The sequence below is a fragment of the Theobroma cacao genome, chromosome 5, assembly GCF_000208745.1.
Source record: "Theobroma cacao cultivar B97-61/B2 chromosome 5, Criollo_cocoa_genome_V2, whole genome shotgun sequence".
In the NCBI taxonomy this organism is placed as follows: domain Eukaryota; kingdom Viridiplantae; phylum Streptophyta; class Magnoliopsida; order Malvales; family Malvaceae; genus Theobroma; species Theobroma cacao.
Window position 1 is genome coordinate 36,095,200 of NC_030854.1, and position 21,494 is coordinate 36,116,693.

Here is a 21,494-nt window from a genome sequence, read left to right on the forward strand (position 1 = left end):
CAAACTAAAATAAGAATAAAAATATCAAAGGATGACAATCATACTCCATACTTTTACCACTCCAACTAAAATGAGAAGACAGAGCAATATGGCAGTAGAAAGTGTGTATTGTTGTTAGGACGGAATTAATTAATTTGTCAATATTTTATCTCTTTTATGATTTGCTATGTTTTGCATGTATCACATTAAAGTGTGACATCATGTACCTATTAAAAAAATAAACCCCCAAAGGCGGCTAATAGGAATAAATTCAAATGGTTGTCATCAACTTGAAAACTTAATGAAGGTAGGACATTATGCCAAGTAATTCAGTTAACTAAGTCAACCATAACCATTTTCAATGTTTGAATGGTAAAGAACATGCATGATAACTTCAAGCATTTACAGCATGGAAATAACAGTCTTGAGAAAAGTAACGAGGTTCTTGTGCAGATTATAGTTGACATCATACCTGCTTGAGACTATGAGGAGGAGAAAATGTTCATGCAGATAGGGAAGAGATACTGGGATGGATAAGGGGGGAAAGGGGTGGTTATTTGTGGGGCTAAAAATGATGGCTCAAGCAGTCAAAGCTTATCCAACAAGAAGTGTTCCTTTTGGCTTGTTGTTTTTTGGGTAGGATTGTAACTTGAATAAGGCTGCTTGGAAATTGGAATATGGGTGGATCCTGACAAAGTTTGGCAATAGTGAATCAAAACAATAATACTTTCTTTTTTATGAAGTAGTGAAATCTGACTCCTCCCTCATGTGGCCATAACCAGATAATGACTCAATTGGATAGAACTGGCTTTGACTGCTTTCTAATCTGTTATCGGAAAATAATAAAACAATTTGCTAACTACAATAATAAAGTATAATGTAGATTGCTAAATCAGATACAACACTTTCTTTTACCTTTGGGATGACCCTTGTCACCCAGAAAGCTGGTTCAAACCCTCAGGGGAATAATCTGGGCAAGAGGAAAATGCTTCAGCTTTTCTTACAACCTCTATATTGGTGAAAGAAGAGGAATCCTCACAAATTGTTGGGGATACAAATAACCATCCTAGCCACAACTTCATTGCCTCTTGTGAAAACAGATAACTGGTTTTCGTAACATGCAGGTGAGGCAAGTCCCTCAAGAAAAGAGATTTGTGTCAAAGCTACCACGGAGAGGTCCTTAATGTTTAAGCCCTGGACCTCCAATGAACAGAAGATCAAAGGATAAAGAAGGGTGAAAATCATTAGGTCAAAAAGAAATACTAGAACAGTTCCTTAATCTAATAATAATCACATGTTGAACATCACCGGCATTTTTCTAGGTCTCTTCTAAGAGAAACAATAAAAAATCTCTGGCACTTGAAAATACAGGGATGCAAACATTACAACAAAAAACTCTGCTCCAACATAGCTAGCATCCATGGAATTTTTATCACTCATGAAAGTACAGAAGCAGTTATGGATCCATCAATCCCTGAATACTACTTGTTGAATGAGGAAGAATTTCATGATTTAGTCTCTCATAGTCAAATAAAACTCATACTTGTTCAGAGCTACTTGTTGAATGAGGAAGAATTTCATGATTTAGTCTCTCATAGTAAAATAAAACTCATCACTTGTTCAGAGCTAAAACTGCTATTCTTCCATTCCAGTTTGTTTTTCAGCAGTATCTCCACCCAAGACAGAAGAATTGTCAACCTTGGTGTGGTCAGCAACACCTTCACCTTCAAGCGTTTCTTGGATGCTATCCTGTTTGGTAGAGACTGCATCAGGATTTATAGATTCTGCAGCAACCTCAGAACTTGTTACAATATTCCCAGTCATCCCATCAAGTGTCTTACTGATATTATCTTCTTTGTCTTCCACAACCAAAGGCACATTACCAGACATGATTCCATCTGTCTCTACATCCATAATAGCATGCTCTTTTCTTGAATCAACATTCATATCAGCTTTCAGGCTTGACTGCTCATCAAGAGACGAGTCAACATGCTCTGAGGAAGGTACAGGCTCTGAAAGTACTGTGCTTGGCACAACAGCTGGATTTGCAGCAACAGCAGCCTCAGACAACTCAAGAGCATGATCCTTTCCAGCTGCCTCTTCTTGTTTTTGTGCTTGTACTCTGTATATATTCATGAGGATTTGTATCCTTTCTAACTCAGCTATGCGATTCCCGTAGCGTCTTTGCAAGGTTTGTTCGAGCTCCTTCTGCTTCTGAACTTCCTCCCAGAGACCATTTATTCTGTGTGATGCTGCAAACTGCTCCTGCTTTTGTAATGCTTGAAAACACTCAAGTTCTGTTCCTGCAGTATCCATCTGCTTAAAGGTTGACTCAATCTGACGCCAAAGAGTTGCAGCCCGTCTCTGATCATTGAAATTGTCAATTATTTAGTACAAAACGAATTGAAATTTCAAACAAGTTCCACAATGATACCTTTCAAAAAAAAAAAAAGTTCCATAATGAAAAGCATGAATATTTCCAATATAGATTACACATCTCAAAGAATATCATAATTTAACAAATTATTCTTCAACTACATGTTACATTTAGAAAAAAAAATAGTTAGTTCATTAATTCATTTTCTAGAAGCTTGATAGAAGCAACTCCCATTTCCATTTAACATATATATAGTGAGAAATCACTACTAAACGGTTTGTTAACTCAGGTTCTCCCCTTCTATCAATACCAATGAAATTTCAAAAAAAAAAAACAATTTGTTTCTCAGTTCTGCATTAAAGCTAACAAGAACGATGACCTTCATTCTGACCACATACACTACTAAAAACGCTTCAATCATAATAAGGTTAAATATCAGAAATCCACCTGAGACTTTTAGAGGTTTTCTGCACCACATCAAACGTCACTAGATTGTAGAAACTATGAAATAAAAATAACACACTAAAAGAAGATACAGTATAAGCCTCTCCAGAAAATCATAAAATCAGCCTGAAACAATTAATAATAGGAAAGAAGTTTTAAAACAACCTTTTGCTCAGACACATTAAATCCTTTTCTTTATACCAGTACTTTTTCACATGCTAATTGTTCAATCCTAATCCCATACTACTTCAATCCAACAAATATATGGTTCCACAGCCCTACTTCCAAAAAGGATCTCAAGGCATCAACGTTTACTTGATTCAAACACATTTAAAGAAGACATGCAGCATAATGTCTTCAATAAATGTTATTAAGCACTACCAAAATTCTCAAAGAAATCTAATAACAGAAACTGCAGGATAGAGATTATAACTTGCTTGTGACAAGTTGCAATTAAAATTAAAATAATTGTAGTAGAAACAAATTATTTACAACAATGATTAGAATATATTCAGTGATGTACCTCATAACCCTGTGTGAGAACATTGAACTTCTTCTCCATGCTTTCTGCCTTCGACTTATCATTATCCAGCTTCTTTTTCACATTGTCAAATTCAGTCTGCAGGGCAGCAAGTTTCTCCATGTTTCCAGCAACACTCGATAGACCATAAGCATTACGAGTAGGGAAGTACATGAGATCATTTAGGCAAGTATTATGTGCTTCCACAAAATCATCAAGGGATTCATTTTCGTGCCCCATTGCCACACGAAGAAATTCAGCCTCTTCCTTTATCAAAGAATCAGCCTGCCAAGAAAAATCCAGTCATTTCTCAGTTTGCAAAAAGGTTCATCTCTAATATTACAAAAGTCAAGCATAAAGACCAATAGTGATAACAATAACAATAATCTCAGGTTCTAGCTGACAGAGACCTGAATCTGAAAATTGAGTAGTTGTTGGTGTTCAGCAGTTTGAATATAGAGTACAAGACCTTACGTGCTCTGGAACAAGTAAGACATATGTAGATTGTGATATTCAGCAAAATTTATCGACACCAAAACATTTATAAGGTGGAAGCAAATGAAAATTGCTTTTCAACTGCTCATATGAGATTTTAGGTGGTTTGATGTGTTCCCTAAGTTCAATCAAACATTAATTAAATAAAATCTGTGATAGGCATTGTTCATTGTTCATCACACATCTCAACTCAATTCTATAGCAAGAACCAAAATCAATAATTTTTACATTAATAAGCAACAGCAGAGTATGATGATAATGCCCATGAATTCACCAAGGTTCTAAAACATTAATTGCATATGAAAAAAGGAAATAAAGGCAACATAACCAGTGAAAAGCAAGACACACCTCTTTCATTTCATCTTCTTCGAAATCTTCTATACTGGGAATAGATCCATTTGCAGGACGCTTGGTACCTTTCTTCTTCCCCTTATTTGCCTTTTCATCAAGTGGATACTTAGCATTGTCATGCTCCAGCAAGGACAGAAGCTCCTTTCTTATCATTTCATCAGCCTGCTCGATTGAGGTTGGAGGAACAAAGGAACTTTTGTCTCCATCAGTCCTCAATAAAGAATCTCTAATTAGTTCAAGGGAAGCACTAGGAGGTCTCGGAAGCTCCCTCTGCAACACTTTTGATCTCTTCTTAAGTAAAGCCTGCAGCCGTGCTTCTTCCTCAGCCCTTTCTCTAGCTATCCTATCAGACATGTCTTCTTCAATCTTCTCTTCTGGTTCTTCATTTTCTTCTGGCAGTGGTTGGATGACTATTTGGTACTCATTCTTTGGCTGTGGAAGACTACCAAGTCCAGATCTCAAGTTCCTTCTTAGATCAGGTTGTCTCCGTTGCTCAAGTTTGGCACTGTCATTCAGATCCATATCTTCGTTTATGTGAAGCTCATCCCTGATGGGAGTTCCTTTAGGGGTCACACCAAAAGAATAGCCATCCCTTAATGGTGTCATTCCAATTCTAGGAGTAAGTCCTGCACCTCCAGGAGTCATTGAAGGAGTCGACATTGGATTTGGTGTTTGGTTCTCCCGTTTTTTAGGAGTGACCCCTGAGAAATCTGAAGGGTGCAACTCTGGATTTTCTCCACCAAGTAAGGGTGTCTGTGACTCCCTCAACCTAGCCAGATTTTCAGCTTCCATCATGATAGCATCACCTTTTCCAGCAGGTGTTCTTTGTGGGGTCCGTAAAGGTGTCATTCCTTGCCGTGGTGTCTGGGAATAATTTGCGAGAAGAGCACGAGTTGCACCACTCCCTTCAGCCAGTTCGTCATTCCCTGCAAGAAGATCACTGGCATATCCCATCTTTGCAATCTCCTCCAATTCATGGTCAGAAATCTGAGGTGCTGGAAGCATAAGTTTTGATCTCTTCCTCACAGTTTCTGGGTCATTCAGCTTGTTGGCCTGCAATATAGCTGATGGGGCATCCTGCCTCTGTGCAATTTTATTTTTTGCAATATCCTGCTTTCTTAACTGTGATTCTATATCAACTCTTCTTTTTCCCTCAAGTTCTTCGATGGTGGTTGGAAACTTAGGCTGTTCCACAGGTCTATCTTCATCAGCAACATCATAAAAGCCTGGAGGAGGCCTCTTCTCAAAAGGAATCTCCGAATTATAATCTATTCCCTTCCTTTTCCTCTTCCGTTGCCTTGTATCAATTCCAGCAGCCTTCAGCTCCCTCCTTTTCTGCAAAGAAGCAAGCCTCCTCGCTTCTTCAAGCTGTTTCTCCCTCGCTTTCCTCTTCGCCTTCTTGCCCCGAGTATTAGCTAACCGAGCTCGAGCTTCAGAAAGCATTTCCTTCTCATCCTCATCCATATCAACAGGATCTGGGCGCGCAGGCTTTGATTCAGGGTTCGGGTCAATCTCTCCAGGACGCAATTTCCTTGGGTCATCACCTGGCTCATAATTTTCATCTCTAGCACAGGCTGCATCAAGGAGTTTCTCATACCGCTCAAGACACTGAGATGGAGTCCGACCAACAATTGGTGCAATCGTTCTCCATTGTGTCGGCATGAGCTTTGCAAGATGAAGCAGTTTCTCATCCTCCTCTCTTGTCCACTCAGTCTGCATATATCACAAAAACAAAAATTATCAATTTCCAAATTCTTATTTCTTTCAGAATGAATGGAAAGAAAAACTGAGACAATTTGATTGCTTCTTCTTCTACTAATAGTTTTTTTCACCACAAGGAATCAAGTAATAACACTTAAATTAACTATAATGATCAGCCACAAAGAAAAATGTTAATACCTATTATATGTTTAAGCAAGAATCCAACTTGCAATTTGAAGACCAAAAGATTCAATTCCCAAAACTTCAACTCTTGTTATATTTGCCATGTTTTTATGCTTTCAGAAATCAGAAGCATAAAGCTACAAATAGTAAAATTTCTAAATAATTAAGATTTAAAATTTTTTTAAATAACCAAATGCATGGTTTTTATTTATATTCGATTGTGTGTTACATTTTATAACTAGTTGCTTATCTTTAGTCAAAAATTCTTTTGGCTTTCACCATTCAATTTTTGCTTTGTATCTTTTACTGCTAGTTCTCTCCACCAAAAAGAAATCCAGTAATAAACATTGTTAATTACGCTTAACTACTTAAACGCTAATTAAGCTTAACTACTCTAACAAAGAAAATACTAATTTAAGCAAGAACCCAACTTTCAAAATCTAAACACTGAAAACCTTCAATATCCAAAACTGATTGAATCTTTTAAGAAGAAACCCAACCTTAACCCAACTAATCTAACCAATATTATGCAAAGAAAATTCAAAACAACACTCAATTTTGAAAGAATCCCATATTAATAAAGCTAAAAATAACTAAAGGGAAAAAAAGAAAGAAATTTACCTTTTTGATAGAAGGGTCGAGCCACTCATACCACCGAGCCTTACATTGCTTAGCAGATTTACGAACAAGTAAAGAAGAAATTCGAGCCCATTGATTCTTCCCATATTTCATAACCGCCGCTTTCAATATCTCATCCTCCGTGTTCTTCCATACTCCTCCTTTTATCATAATCCTCATCTTCGCTCACCTTTTCTTTTACCTGCCCTGCCTTAAAGGATTTAATCGAAAAGAAACAAAAAAATTAGATTAAAAACTTTTCGATTGCAAAGCTCTGGGCTTTAAGCTCTTTAAACCCTAGCTGCTGCTGCTTCTTCTTTTTGTTTTATTTTCTTTTCTCTTCCTTTGCTTGATTGCAAATTGGTTATAACTGGGAGCCCAGACAAGAGGAAGGGGATCTTAATCTTATTTGTATAAAATTTTGATTTGACCCCTTGAAGATTGTATAATTAATGTAGGACCCTCAATCCATGACAAAGATATGATAGATCGGGCAATTCGTGTATTAACTCTATGGTATAAAAGTCAGTTTAAACATCGGTCATTAGCAATGACAATTATACAGATAAATATGAATACAATATGATTAGTTCATCGGATGTTATATATGTATATATATATTTAAATATATTGAGTTAAATTTTTTATGATACCACTAAAATTAAAATTTATACGATTTTATTATCTGTTTACATGATTGATATGATTAATATACGATACATACGATTAACACGATTAAAACAATTAAATTAAAATATATATAAGTAAAATATGATTCTATTATTCAAATTTATTACAAAAAATTATAAATATCATAATATATATCAAATATAATAAAATTTAATATCAATAAATCTTAATTATCATAAAAGTATTAATATTTATATATATTAATAAATGATTCTTAATTGTGTATGAACGTGTTTACATGACACGTGAAAACGATTAAATAATTAACTAATAAATGAGTCATAGATTATTTGAATATACGATAACACGATTAACTAATTGTATTTTAAATATGTTAAATATGTTTGAGATTGTGTTGACACGATTAATATATGAAACACGATTAGTTTAAATTCAAATCCACTTAAACCAGTGTCGTGTTCGTATCATGTTGCCATATTGTATACCAAATTACCAAGTTTAGGATAGGGCTATTGGCACTCTTAATTATCTATTAACATTCTCTACTAACAATTTATAATTATAATTTTCTAAATTACCTTCACTTAAATAGTTTTTTATTTAAGTCAAATTTTAATTAATTATATTATTATTTATCTATTCACATTACTAGTTAATCTTAATTACTCTCACTTTTTGTTTACGCACTTTTAAACTCTGCATAGCTTTCTTTATTCTTTGTGACTCTTCATTGTTTTCTTTCTTTTTCACTAACGTTTAATTCATTAATTTTAGATGAATCTAACAATGAGCAACAACAAATTGACGATGAAAATATGAACTTCAACGAAATCTCTTGCCCTAATGGTGAAATTAGCTTGGAATTAGAGTTAAATTCTTATCTTGGCATGCTTTCTTCTTATTGGCTCTTATTTTCTTTGTTTTTTTTTTTATAATTGGAGAAAGAAGATTCGAACCCTACTCTTTAGATAAAAGGATAATGTACCAACCAATGAACCAAATGCTCGGGTGCTGGCTATTATTTTCTTTGTTTAAATAATTTTTTGTTTTTTTATTTTAGAAATTCTACTCAACATAAACTTTTTTTCAAATTTATTTATATAGATAATTGTTTCATATTTGTTTTAGTTGAGAAGTACAAAGTTTAAATTAGAATAAAAAATTGATGGAATAGATAGAAAAAAAAGAAAATTATCATGAATGTTTAAATAAAAAAAATTGACCCCAATTATCATAAGCAAGTTTAGATGCGGGATCCGTAATGATTTCAAAATTTGGTGCAACTTGAAGTCTCTTAGATCTCAATGCACTCAATAGTTAAAGTGAGTAGCAAACTCATCTCCTAATGATTTAATAGTGCAAATTATCAATGTCTAGTTGTTTTCAATATGAGTTTAATCGTAAGGTTATTTGGTAGCAAAATTGACGATGGCGTTTGGGATTAAATATGGATTCAATAAATACACAAACATTAATATATTAATTAAAATTTAACTTTAATAAAAAAAATTATTTAAGTGTGGGTAATTTAGGACGGGCCATCCGCCTACTGAAATTGTAAACTTGACCAGCTAGAAACGATTTTTGGTCCAAGTTAGCTTGACATTTTTTAGTCCGGCCCATCCTTAAATAATTATTTTTATTTATTATATATATATATATAAAATAATGACTCTAATCCAAACACTACTAATTCAGTAATTTTGTAACTTTTTATGTCTAAATCATGTCACCCTCAAATTATAAGCTAAAGTTGTTAATAGTAATTGACTTAGATCTTTATATAAGTTTTAACAATCATATTCACATATGATTAAAATCTCGTAAGAAATTTGATTTTTTTTCTTACTTGAAAGTTGAAATTCAAGAGTAATTTTTCATATTTGAATCCGATAAATAAATAAATAAAATTTGAATAATTAAGTCAAATAAAACATATAAAAAACATGTCATATTGTATTGTACTATACATATCACATATCCAATAATATATTTTTGATACTTATCAACAAGTACAATATAAAATATTGTTTCGTATCACTTTTTGTAAATTTTAGAACATATCATATGATACCTATAATATTTTGTCCTATATTAACATCTATAATATTATTATGTTAACATTTTGTCATTTTTATAAGATTATTTTTTTAAAGTTAAATCTAATTCGAGCCCCAAATCTTTATTTTTCTTGGGACAAAATAGAAAAATCCATCCTAAGCATAAGTAAATGCCAATATAATTAAACTGGAAAAGGAATAAGAATAATTAGACAGTAAGGGAAAAAATAGCAAAGGGAAGAGAGTTTGCAATTGATTTTTTCCGGGCACTGATATGGAGGCTTTAAGACCAAACAGAACAACAACTAGCAGCAGATAAGTGACATTAATGTTAGAAGCAAAACCTATGTTTCCCGCTTAATTTTCAACCTTGTAAGATTTGTATCTTGTTTGACAAAATTGGAGAGCTACAATTATCAGAAATGAAACAAGCTCCTCAACTATGAACCGCTGAAGGGTGCCTCAATCTCCAACTAAACTCATCACCTATAGTATGATCCCATAATGTACAGAGCGACTGCTGATGCTGTCGTGATTATGAGTTCCTGCACACGAAAACTCATCACTAGGCTGAAGCAGAAGACTGGCCACCAGACAGAAAGAAGCTAATTTTGTATATCTCTTATGCAAGATTGAGCTTGGACTTGCAACCAATAAATTAAACGTCAAAATTGTACTTTCCAAAGTTTGCAAAGAACATATTTATACATTTGATAAACATACAATCTAAGCAAAAATGTGAAAGGGCACAACTTGAACAGAAGGCTACAAGTAATGCCATAATTAACCGATGTAGGATAACACCACTTAAAGCATATTCATAATGCAATATGAGGCCTATGAAGTCTAAGGTTGGACGTCAGTTCATAAAATAAATCTATTATTTATGACACAGCTCAATATTCTTACCTGGTTATTGTAAAGAACAGCAGGTATGTAACTGCCAACATACTCGATCAAATTCAAAAGACCGGTGTATGCCTGCCAGAAATTCAATCAAAATGTCATCGATGAGGCTACAAAGAGGATAAAATGAAGCTAGGAGCAAGATGGTTCAACTGACAAGTATGAAAATGAGAAAGAAACTCATATAATAAAAAAGGAGACATCTAATTTTTAAGACCAAGAGGAGCAAGGTTCTAACTGGTAGTGAAGATGGAATTAGAAGTTGAGCAATATCTCATACCAGAGAGGACAGAGCAACACAACCAAAAACTAGAGCAAGAGAACGAAGAAGTCTTTTTCCCATTCGCAGTCCCCGCCCATCATCTTCACCTTCTTCCTGCAGTTAACATCAACGTCAATAATCAACAAATTGAAGAAATGACACTGCTGCTAGGCAGAAGGTAGTCTTTATAGGGTACCACAATTTAGAAAAAAGAAGATGCAGTTAAGCTCTTTAAATATGGCTTACTGTAAATGTTGGTGATACTGGTGGTTCAAAGGCCTTCAATTTCTCAAAAAGTCGATAAACAAATGCAAAAGCCAAAAACTGCAAAGGTTTATATTCAGCATTGCGCTTGATTACAATCCAAGCTGTCTGCGTAGAAACAAGTGAAAGATGAGGTAGAAAAGAAAATGAAAGAGTAAAAGTGTCACAATTATTACAATGTCTAAATCTGATTGTTCATGTGCCTGAATTACATGTTCATAACAAATATAAAATTGATGGTTTATTACACAGATTTCATATGACTCCTTTCTTTAGTATATAAAATGTTCTCTAAGGATTTGCTACAAAACTGTAATAAGGCTGCCAAGGATCCATCAATCTATTCTACTTACAAATACAGCAGAAATTGCCAAGTTGATGCGCCTATCTTGTACGCTAGACTTGCTGAACCTGAAAGCACACCATAATTCCATGTCAAGAGCATCTCCAATGACTAAGATTACAGAATACCACTAAAGGCATCATAATGACAAGTATGGGAGAAAGATCTCACCATAAAATAAATTTAAGTTTTCTCAACAGCCACCACAATTTATCAAAACAAAGTAATGGACCAAACTTCACAAAATTTTCTAACTGAATCTTCTACTTATAGATTAGTGCAGGATGGCTATCATTTCTTATGCCCTAACACAAGAGTAGCCCTCTCTTGCTTTCAAAATTATCAGCTGTCATGAATGCAGCCATGGGTGGTAAAGACTTAAAAATGAATAGACCATTATGGCAGCAAATCAGAAATAACTTAGTATGCTATGTGTAGGTAGTGAAAAACCTTGGCCCCCAAGGTACAATTGGCTGCTTATCAGCATATTTGACATCCTTTGAAACCTGAAATTTAAAAAAAAAAAAAAGATAAACAGATGATCAGCTTAAGAGCAAATACAAGGAACAAAATGGAATACATATAGATGTTATTTCTCACACACGTGAACAGAATAAAACCAACTTGATATTCTGACTAACTGCAAATGTCATACAAAAAAAGATCTTAGTAATTAAAGATTAAACATGCATGCCACGAAGCCTACTCCTGGCTTCATTTATTTACTTGAAGCATTTTAAAATCTCCCTCTCAGATTATGCATAAATATTCAGATGATGCACAAATATACACATGGATGAACCCATAAAGAAAGCACTGATATGTACACAACCTACTGGTATAGAACATTGAATGGTTTGCATAAAAATCAACCCAATACACTCATCCCACAAGAAAAGCCACTGCCCCTTAATGTCTAAAGCCTCCAATCTTTCATCAAATTTTTTTGGTCTTACTTCATCTATATAGTATCACAACAGCTAAAGAACACCACTTGTCCTACAACAAAAACCTTTAAAGCCATGGGAAAGAAACAGATTTAGTGTTCAGTCATGCAAATCTTCTCTCCCATAAACAACCACATATACACAGTTACTGAACCATTTTAGAAAAGGTGGTATCTAACGATTTGATTGCCAAAATCGTCAAAGATACAAATGATTGAAGGACTGAATACATGATGTGGATTTCAAAAATCAGACAAAGGTATTATATTAAGCATCAACAAATAGATACCTTAAACGAACCGTAAGTCACACCCTTCTTCCGATTCATTAATTGTGCCATCATGAGTTTGTCATATGCCTTCTCAAGCTGGAAATAATACATTCGAAAACAGTAAATGGCAAAAACAGTAAGCAAAATTTCTATATCTAGATTCATTTTTTGGAAATTTAATATGCTAGGATGTGGGCATTCTTTCTTAGCAATATTTTGATTTTAAGGGAGTTGTAACCTACTAGCGCAGCAGTAGCCTCATCACCTCTCTTGTCAGCCTCCTTACGTTTTCTTGTATACACTTGCTTGACCTTTTCAAACCCCTCAATAGGGCTCACGCCGAGAACCTGAAACATACAAACATTTGAAACACCCAACAATCCAGTCACTAATAACTTGAATTTCTGATCTCCAAATGATCAAACTGGCAAGAGTTTGACACACCTCATATGGGTTTAAGTCACTGTCTGGACTAGAACTCCCAGCTGCAGATGAAGCAGCACAAATCACAATCTTAGTCTTCGGAAAAGCAAATCTCCCGGGAAACCTGATAAATTCAAGGGCTTGGCGCTAATGTTAAAAATTCACAGCATTGAAGAACCAAATAAGCTTAAAATATAATTATCACATGATGGTAATAAAGTTCTTACCTGATGCTCTACATGCTTATTGTTTATAATTCTAAAATTCATAAGCCAGCTAACCAAAATACAACTCCAATGAAAAATGAAAAAGAAAAGAAAAGAAAGAAAACCATTGCTTTATGGAGTTTCAGTGGCAAAAAGGGGAAAAAAAAGTTAATTTGTTTTTCTTTCAAATGATATTCAGTTTCCATCAAAACCAAGTAAACAAATAATTAAAACAAGTGAATTACAATTTGAAAAATTCAATTTCTCTTAGACATTTTTAGCTTCATAAAAATTTCAAAAACTTCAAATGAAGAGTACCACTATCATTTTGGCTAAATTCAGCTAAATTCAACTCACTACCCAATACCAACAGAACACTATCTATTTCACAACACTAAAATCAAAACTTGCTTCTTCTTTTTTCCTTTCTTTTCCTTCCCTTTTTCCCTGTTTTCTCAAAACCCACCACCAATAATTGGACAAAAATAAAAGAGAGTGAAGACAAACTGAACAAACAGAATCATTACTCTTACCTGAGAAAGGAAGATGAGGACTTGGAGATTGAAGAGTTTGGGATAGAATTTTTTGGTGAAACTTTGGGTTTTGGGCAGTGAAAAACATTGGACATTGACAATGCCATTGGATTCGATTTTCAGTTCAAACGAACGAATTTTTACTCTTGTCTATTCAAAGTTTTGCAGAGGGTTTTGTAGGGTTTTTTGTGTTACGGACTACAGTTTCAAAGCTCCCTGTCTTGCCCCGTGCTTTTCCAATCTCAGTCTGGTCCGGAATAGAGCCATGTCAGCCATCATCTTTTCTCTCCTAATAATAATAACAACGGAATTTTAAAAAATAACATAAAGATAAGGTATTTTTAAAAATAATTTTTTTATAATTTTAATTCTTTTTAAATTAAATTAAATAAAATTATTTTTAATGAAATTTTTTATATTTAAGTGCACATGAAATTACAAGTCGTGCACATGATATTACACATTATATTAAAAAAACATTATTATATTTATAAAAAATATTTTGCACATCATGATTAAAAAAAATTGTTATATTTTATATTAAAATAATATTATTATTACACGTCATGTATAAAAATATGGTATAAGTTATGTTGAAAAAATTTTTTATTACATTTTAATGCTTAAAATGTTATTGTTAGTTACGAATTAAAACTTCAAATCCTCTCAATTTTTTTTTTATTTTTTGACAATTTGACACTAAATAAAGTGTTTTTAACATGTTTTTATAAATCAAAACACAACTTTCTTTATCTAAAACATATGTTTCTGTTAAAAATTGAAAAAAATTCTCTTTAAAATCCTAAGTTTATAAATTTCAAAATTTTGAATTTATTATTGTCTATGCCATGAATTAATCCAATTAAAAACTATTTCAAATATTTGTGATCATTTCTACCATTTTAGTTTCATCTAAAACACCTAAATCAAATTCCTCAAATGACCACCCACCCCAAGTATATTAAAATCATCGTTTGGCGTTCTAAAAGCGCTAAAGAGAGAAATCGAGAGCACAACAGGTGAATGTCGAAGAGAAAAATCGATAAAATTAGAGAGAGCTGGATAGTGAGAAAGAGAAATCGTAAGCACATATGGATATGGAGAAATTATGATAAATGGTTTAATTTATTTGAAATAGTTTCAAGGGTATTTTTGTCAAGTCAATATTAAATATGGCTAAAAATATCTAATTTTATTTTGTGTGCTATTTTTTAAATTAAGTTACCAAGATGGTCATTTCTCACAATTTTCTCTTGTAATATTGTAAAATCCAAATGTATTTAAGGATGGCAATGGATAGATTTTAATCAGGTACTCGATCATATTAAACTTGATTTATGTGGTCATGGATAGTTATAAAACAATATAGATAGATTTTGGATAGTAAAATTAATATTCAATAAAGTTTTGAGTAAATTTTGACATGAAAGTTATATAGTAAAATTTTTACAAATTAATGCTCAATAAATTAATAATTTTTATTAAATAATATTTTTGAATGATCCGTACTTAAGATTAATGTAACAAATTAATAATTCGTTAAATTTATAAGATAATACATTTAAAAAAAACATATAAGTCCCATTTGATATATAAATTAATAATCTCTTTATATATCAAAATTTTATATATATATATATATATATAATTCAATTTTGAGGTTTTTGTAAAATGACTTCAATACTATTTGTTTTTTTTTTGAAATTGATATCTCATTGCATTTCATCTTTAACTTTTCTTAATGCATTAAGAAACTTTGATATAGTTTTCTTGTATTGTATAAAAAATTATGCAATGTAATTATTGCTCTAAATGCATCTTTACGCGAGACAAGCTTCAGTAATCACAATACATACTACATATATTAAGTTCAATATTTTAAAAAATAAAAAAATACCTTGATAAATTTATTTTTATTAATTAATGTATAAATTAATAAATTATTAATTTATCGATTAAATAATATATTGATTAATTAATAAATTTTCATCGTCCCAATAACATTAATTTATAAAAATTTTATTGTAATTTTTGTTACTAAAAAAAACCTTTATAATAAATCAATTTTGGTGCGAATATATAAATAAAAATATTTCAATTTTGTTTAATTGTTTCAATCTTGTTCCACCCTAGGATTCTTATTGTCCAGATGTGCCGTATTGGGCACACTCCTCGTCTGGTTAATTTACAATGAGCTCGGCGTATGATCAACTACGGAAGGCTTCTAATCTGAGTAGTGTAGCTGAGGAAGGTGAGTGGAATTTTAGCTTGGGGTTGGGCAGGCCTTCAATGTATATGTGTGTTTTTATTTCAATGTCTTCATAACAAAATTCTCACAAATCATGAAAGTGTACGTCGAAGAATGTTGACTGTTGCAACTTGTTCTCGATGCAGATGGGATGAGGAAACAATTCTACATTTGCTTCGGGGTTGCCTAACTGCAAGTTCCCTTTGACTTTGGTTATTACCTCAAAATGAAGTTGATAACTTCTTTTTTGCAACTATGGGTGAGTGGTTTTCCTTTAATCTCAAAAATTATAAGATGCATGCTTGTGGTGCTCTTTGAAAGCCTGTGTTTGGAGTAAGCTATTGGTATTTATAGAAGTAGGGGAATATAGAAGTATTTGGGAACAGCTTAATTCCTATTGAAAGTTGTATCAACATGGTAAAGAGTATGGTTACTGCAATAAATCTTGCCATGAATATACCAAATGTGCTTGGTGGGAATCTACTTAAAAAACAAGAGATTTTAGTGGGGTAGTCAGCACCACCATTGGATTTTGTTGCAGTTAATATAGATGGTGCCTGCCGAGACTCTGTCCAAAATGTTGCTGCTGAAAGAGTGCTTAGAGACTCAAAGGGTGTATGGATTGTGGGCTATGCCTACAACTTGGGAAAGCGTAACGCATACTGAGCAAAATTATGAGGCGTGTATCACGGTCTTCTCAAGCTTGGGGGAGAGGATTTCGTAAGATCGTATTGCAAGTTGAGCAGTCACTTCTTCATTTACACATCCTTGTGCTAGCTTAGACCTTATTCGAGCAATTAGGGAAATCCTACATCAGCAATGGGAAGTCAAAGTAAATCATGTTTATTGAGAAGGTAATAGAATTGCTGATTTCATGGCAAATAGAGATTTTGAGATAGAGTGTAATGTTCAGTTTTATAATTATCAATTAATAGAGGTTACTACTTTACTTATGAATGATATGTGAGGTATATGTTTTTTTCGTATGATTAGATAAATAAAGTATTTTTTTAAAAAAAAATTTCTAAAAAAAAGAGAAGTAAGCTGTAAATGTTGGGTTTATTTTATAAAATTAATGAATTTTCTTATTTTTTAAATGCATTTATATAATATTATATTCTACTTTATCAAATTGAATTGTTGAGTTGGGTTAGATTGAATTTGGGTTTTTAATCAAGCACCACCCAAAGAAATGGTTTTGGATAATTAACAAATATAACTAATCAATTTCTGGTTACATTCAATTAAAATAAAAATTTTAATTAGATTTTAGCAATAATAGACGATTGTCATTCTAATCCTAAATTAGTAATTCAGATCTCTGGATAAATGATGGACTGTGCCACACCATCTTTGTTCGCGTGGCCTAATGGATAAGGCGCTCGCCTCCGGAGCGGGAGATTGTGGGTTCGAGTCCCACCGTGAACGCCTGATATTTTTTATCAAAACCAATAAGAGCTTGCCACCTAAGCATTTTTTAAGCTTTTGAGTACCTTCTTCATAATTCATGAATCATTTCTTCTTTCGGTCATAATTTAATTTTTGTTGTTTTGATTATACTATAATATTTTTCTAACCTCCTAGCCTGAAACCATAAGCTAAAATCAAATACAACAAATATTTCACCTTAATTTTATAATGAAATTGAGAAAACTTGTTATCGTAAAAATTGGTCCCCTTAAAGTGGTATATATAATTTCTATATAAAAATTAAATCTCTATACATTTTAAAATTAACAATATCAGTCGAATTACTAATGATGTTAAAATATTTTCGTTATTTATATTGACATGCATAGCACTTGATTGTAATGATGTAACATTAATTTCGTAATTTTCTGCATAGTTGGATAATAATTACTATACTTTTATTTATATAAAAGGGAGTAAAGTTTCCCATCTTTGAACTTTTAATCATTATAAAAATTTAAAAACCAACATTCATTATGTGTAAACTGCAAAAATACAACATCAGTGGCATCGTAGTGCCACATCATCACCATATTATCACTTAAAATTCATATTTGTATTTAATCAATGTTACGTTGGCATAATCATAACATTATTGTCGAATACCACGTTATTATATTGAATGTCAGATCAGTACAAATATGTCACATTAGTACACTCGATTGTCATGTTAGTATATATAACGGAAATATTTTAACATTGATAATGATTGAGTTAATATTATTAATTTTGAGAAGTATAATGAATTAATTTTTGTAAATTATTATACAGAAATTAAATCTACCACTTTGATAGAGTATATGGACTAATTGTGTAATTTGATCAAAAATAAATTCTGATGATTTGAATTATTTTTTAGAACATGCGATAAAGGAGAATTATGGAGTTGCTGAATTGTGTATTGGCCAAATTTTACTGGCATGGCTGTATAAACACAAAGAAACATACAAATGAAGGAGAAAATGACGTTTAAAAAAACATGGGTAATTTGGAAAACTACCCAAACTTATCCCAAATTTCCATGGGCTTCATTCGAGTTTTCCATGAAAAGTTTGTACCAAAAATCCCTGTTACCATCAACATTGGGGCCATTGTTCTTCATGGTTTCCACCATTGAAACATGAGAGAATGGAAACTGAACTCCTGCAGACTCCTGCACAGCTCCATGTTGCTCCCCCGTCAAGGCTAATTCTTCAGTCTCCGGCTTAGGTGTTGATGTTGAGCAAGTTGGTTCCGGAGAGTGTTGTGAGGAAATCGATGGCTTCATCAGGCCAGGACTTTGATCTCTCTGATGGTGTAACGCTATTCTTGCTTCCATGATTGCTTTGCAGTCCATCGATCCAGCCGCTGCTTGTTTAAGTTTCTTCTTCAAATGACCATGCCAATAGTTCTTGATCTCATTATCTGTTCGCCCTGGTAATCTTGCTGCAATGGCCGACCATCTGAAGATCAAAGAAAGTTACATTAAATTTTGTGCTCAAGCATGCTAGCTGAAGTTGGATCATGCCTTATCATATGTAAATTTAATTAAGATCAAATATAATAATAGCAGTAAAACTTTGCCAAAATTGTAGTCTTCAATCACAATTACGATTGAGAAAATGATTCAATATTTCATGTTGGATGCAAATCTAATTACTAGAAAAAGGAAATGGCAAAACCAATCTGTACGCTCCTATTTCCAAGAACTTGATGCAGCTTAAAGATAGTCTCTTGTTCCTCACTGGTGAAGTTTCCTCGTTTAATGTCTGGCCTCAAGTAATTTATCCACCGAAGCCTGCAACTCTTTCCACATCTTGGTAAACCTGAAGAAACAACACCAAAAACATGAATCCCATTTCAGGTTCTTTCCCTTTCCAGGAAACCCGAGATGAAGATAATTAAATAGATATAAAATAAACCAGCTTGTTTTGGAAGTGCCCTCCAATTTCCATGGCCATGTCTTTGAATGTAAGATATCAAAATCCGATCTTCCTCAGGAGTCCAGGGTCCTTTCTTCATCCCCATCTTCTCACAACAAGGAGCCCTCGCCATGCTTTGCCTTTCCCTCTTTTCCCTACTTTTTCTCACAAGTACCCTTTTTGCTGCTCTTTGGCTCTTAAAATATTAACAATGGTCAAAGAATTGCATGGTTTTTCCAAAAGAGAACAAGCCCACATAATAATTTTGTTTCCCCTATAGAGAGATATCGTTGATCACTATATGAATAGTCATTGAAGAACCCTTCAGGCTTATCACTTCTTCCATTTGATTTTGAAGCCAATTGCCGTTGTCACCTCTTTTTTTTTTATCTGTGGTGTCATTGGTCTAGCACTGTTTCTCCTTTGGTTGCTTTTGTCATTAAGATGTAAAAATCCTTCCGATAGTCAAAATTAACATGCGCCATGGGGCAATAATGGTCACCACCACTCTCTCTTTCGCCGCCTATCCCAATATCTCTTTTTTGATACTGAAAACCACCAAGTGATATTCAATTAAGAAACATAAAACCAAAGAAACGTGACAGATTAGCTATACTTTCCATCATGGATTGTGTTCATTAGCCACACATTAACTTATCCTTTGATATTAATATTAGCATAAATTCTTGATAGATTAAAATGTTTTTGAAATATTGATAACAAGCTTACTAAATGATTACGGTTTGTTTAATGGTGACAAAAGTGATCACGAATTTATCTAAAATTGGTCATCTTCTATTAAAATTTAATTTAACGTTTAATTTTTTATGAAATAAATAAAAAATTAAATAATTTTTTCTATATTTAAAATATATAATTGATCTAAATTCAATCACTAAACTACGCGACAAATTAGGTCCAATTAGCCCGACAACTTTCTATCATAGGAAGGTTATATATTCCAATGTGAAATAGTGACACACAATTACTCTAATTTCTCAACTAGTGAATCATTTTGTCAGCCCAAACAAAAGGTCAATCCATCGTGAGCACAACGTGGAATTTTTTATTTGGATTTTGCACTTGCAAGGCAATAACTTCATCTTGCATTGTCTTTTCCTATGAAATCTTTCAAAGAAAAACTATGTCAGTTCCTTGAAAATTAGCTAAAGTACCACTCCTTTTTGTAGTTTGTTGAAGCATTTCAAACTAAAATCCTGACTTTCACCGACATTGGATTTGGCCGGAAAAAGTAAAGCAAAAGTGCATGGCAAACTCCAATAATAAGCCTGTTTTATTGTAGCTGAAAGTTCCACTAATCAATTGTACTTCAAAGTCAACTACTATTTACTTTTTCTAATTGATTTTTGTTATAATTTTATACTATCCTTCTTAATTCTTTGTACCATCTTACTCAGAATTTCGAAAAAATAATAATATAACAATTAATAATACGTAAAAACTCGAGTTCGAACTCAAACTTAAGCTTTAATTTTAATTTGATGATAATCCAATTTAATTGAACCAAACTTGAATTATCAAAAATGAAATTGAATTAAGCTTGAGTCAAGTTTCTAATTATGGGTTAAAAAGTCCTCATTGTTCTTGGAAGATGGGCTTTTAAAGCCCAATAGGCCCAATGACTAGGACTGAAGCTTGGACAGTAGCAACAACTCTAGCCCACAAATCCAAACACAAGGCATGAAGTTGAAGGTTCCAATCTAAGCTAGGTTCGGGCATTACAGGGTCGAATAAAGCTTAGCTTAGCCCAACAAGATTATATCAACCTTTTTATTTTAAAGGTTTCTTATTAGGAATTCTTATGCTAAATACCACTTACATCAATATTTTTATTTAATGCCTATTAATTTCATAGATAGATGAGAGGGTTTAACCCTTACACACATGTCCTTGACCTATCAATCTAGCACTTGGCTAATGCCCAGTTGTAATTGATAACGCTAACTACATTATAACCTAAGTCATCATTAAATTCATGAATTGAAATTGACAGGTAGTGGCCATGGTATGGCACATTTGGTGTCATTTCATTGACATATAGCTTCAATTATTGCATCCAATTTAAGTAGATGCTTGCCCACTTCTTAGAAAAAATTGAGCTATTATTGTACTATCCTTCTGAATATTTTTCCACCAATTCTGCAAGAATCTCATCATAATTAGTTTCATTTGCACATGCTAGTGATATAGCCCCATAGAATTGATAGGGGAAGGTGGTATTCTTGCTTATTTATTGCAACTAGCTGTTTGATTCTACCATATTTGATTTCAGCTAATTTATATGTGATTTTTGATGTTGGGTTTTTTTTTTAAAAAAAAA

General features: G+C 32.8%; 3 protein-coding genes and 1 non-coding gene across 5 annotated transcripts; 1 reads left to right on the top strand and 3 right to left on the bottom strand.

Annotated features, from left to right (window-relative positions):
• On the bottom strand, positions 1,032-7,170 carry LOC18600076 (cell division cycle 5-like protein). 2 transcript variants are annotated; one of them, XR_001928057.1, is made up of 5 exons: positions 6,672-7,170; positions 4,164-5,879; positions 3,324-3,605; positions 1,564-2,343; positions 1,206-1,491 (listed from the first exon to the last, which is right to left on the bottom strand). XR_001928057.1 is itself a non-coding variant. In XM_018121424.1 (4 exons), the coding sequence occupies exons 1-4, from the start codon at positions 6,846-6,848 to the stop codon at positions 1,615-1,617; spliced, it is 2,904 nt and encodes a 967-aa protein (XP_017976913.1). In that variant the 5' UTR covers positions 6,849-7,170; the 3' UTR covers positions 1,032-1,614. The 2 variants fall into 2 exon arrangements, 1 of the variants encoding a protein (XP_017976913.1); XM_018121424.1 differs by having other exon boundaries at positions 1,032-2,343.
• Positions 9,600-13,811, bottom strand: LOC18600077. The gene is made up of 10 exons (XM_018120540.1): positions 13,535-13,811; positions 12,817-12,919; positions 12,615-12,719; positions 12,391-12,468; positions 11,605-11,660; positions 11,165-11,222; positions 10,794-10,919; positions 10,566-10,661; positions 10,289-10,360; positions 9,600-9,924 (listed from the first exon to the last, which is right to left on the bottom strand). Exons 1-10 carry the CDS (start codon positions 13,639-13,641, stop codon positions 9,862-9,864), a joined length of 864 nt encoding a protein of 287 aa, XP_017976029.1. The 5' UTR covers positions 13,642-13,811; the 3' UTR covers positions 9,600-9,861.
• On the top strand, positions 17,138-17,210 carry TRNAR-CCG. The gene has a single exon. It is a non-coding gene; the product is annotated as a tRNA-Arg (tRNA).
• On the bottom strand, positions 18,152-19,553 carry LOC18600078 (myb-related protein Myb4). The gene is made up of 3 exons (XM_007030369.2): positions 19,154-19,553; positions 18,928-19,057; positions 18,152-18,694 (listed from the first exon to the last, which is right to left on the bottom strand). The coding sequence occupies exons 1-3, from the start codon at positions 19,284-19,286 to the stop codon at positions 18,259-18,261; spliced, it is 699 nt and encodes a 232-aa protein (XP_007030431.2). The 5' UTR covers positions 19,287-19,553; the 3' UTR covers positions 18,152-18,258.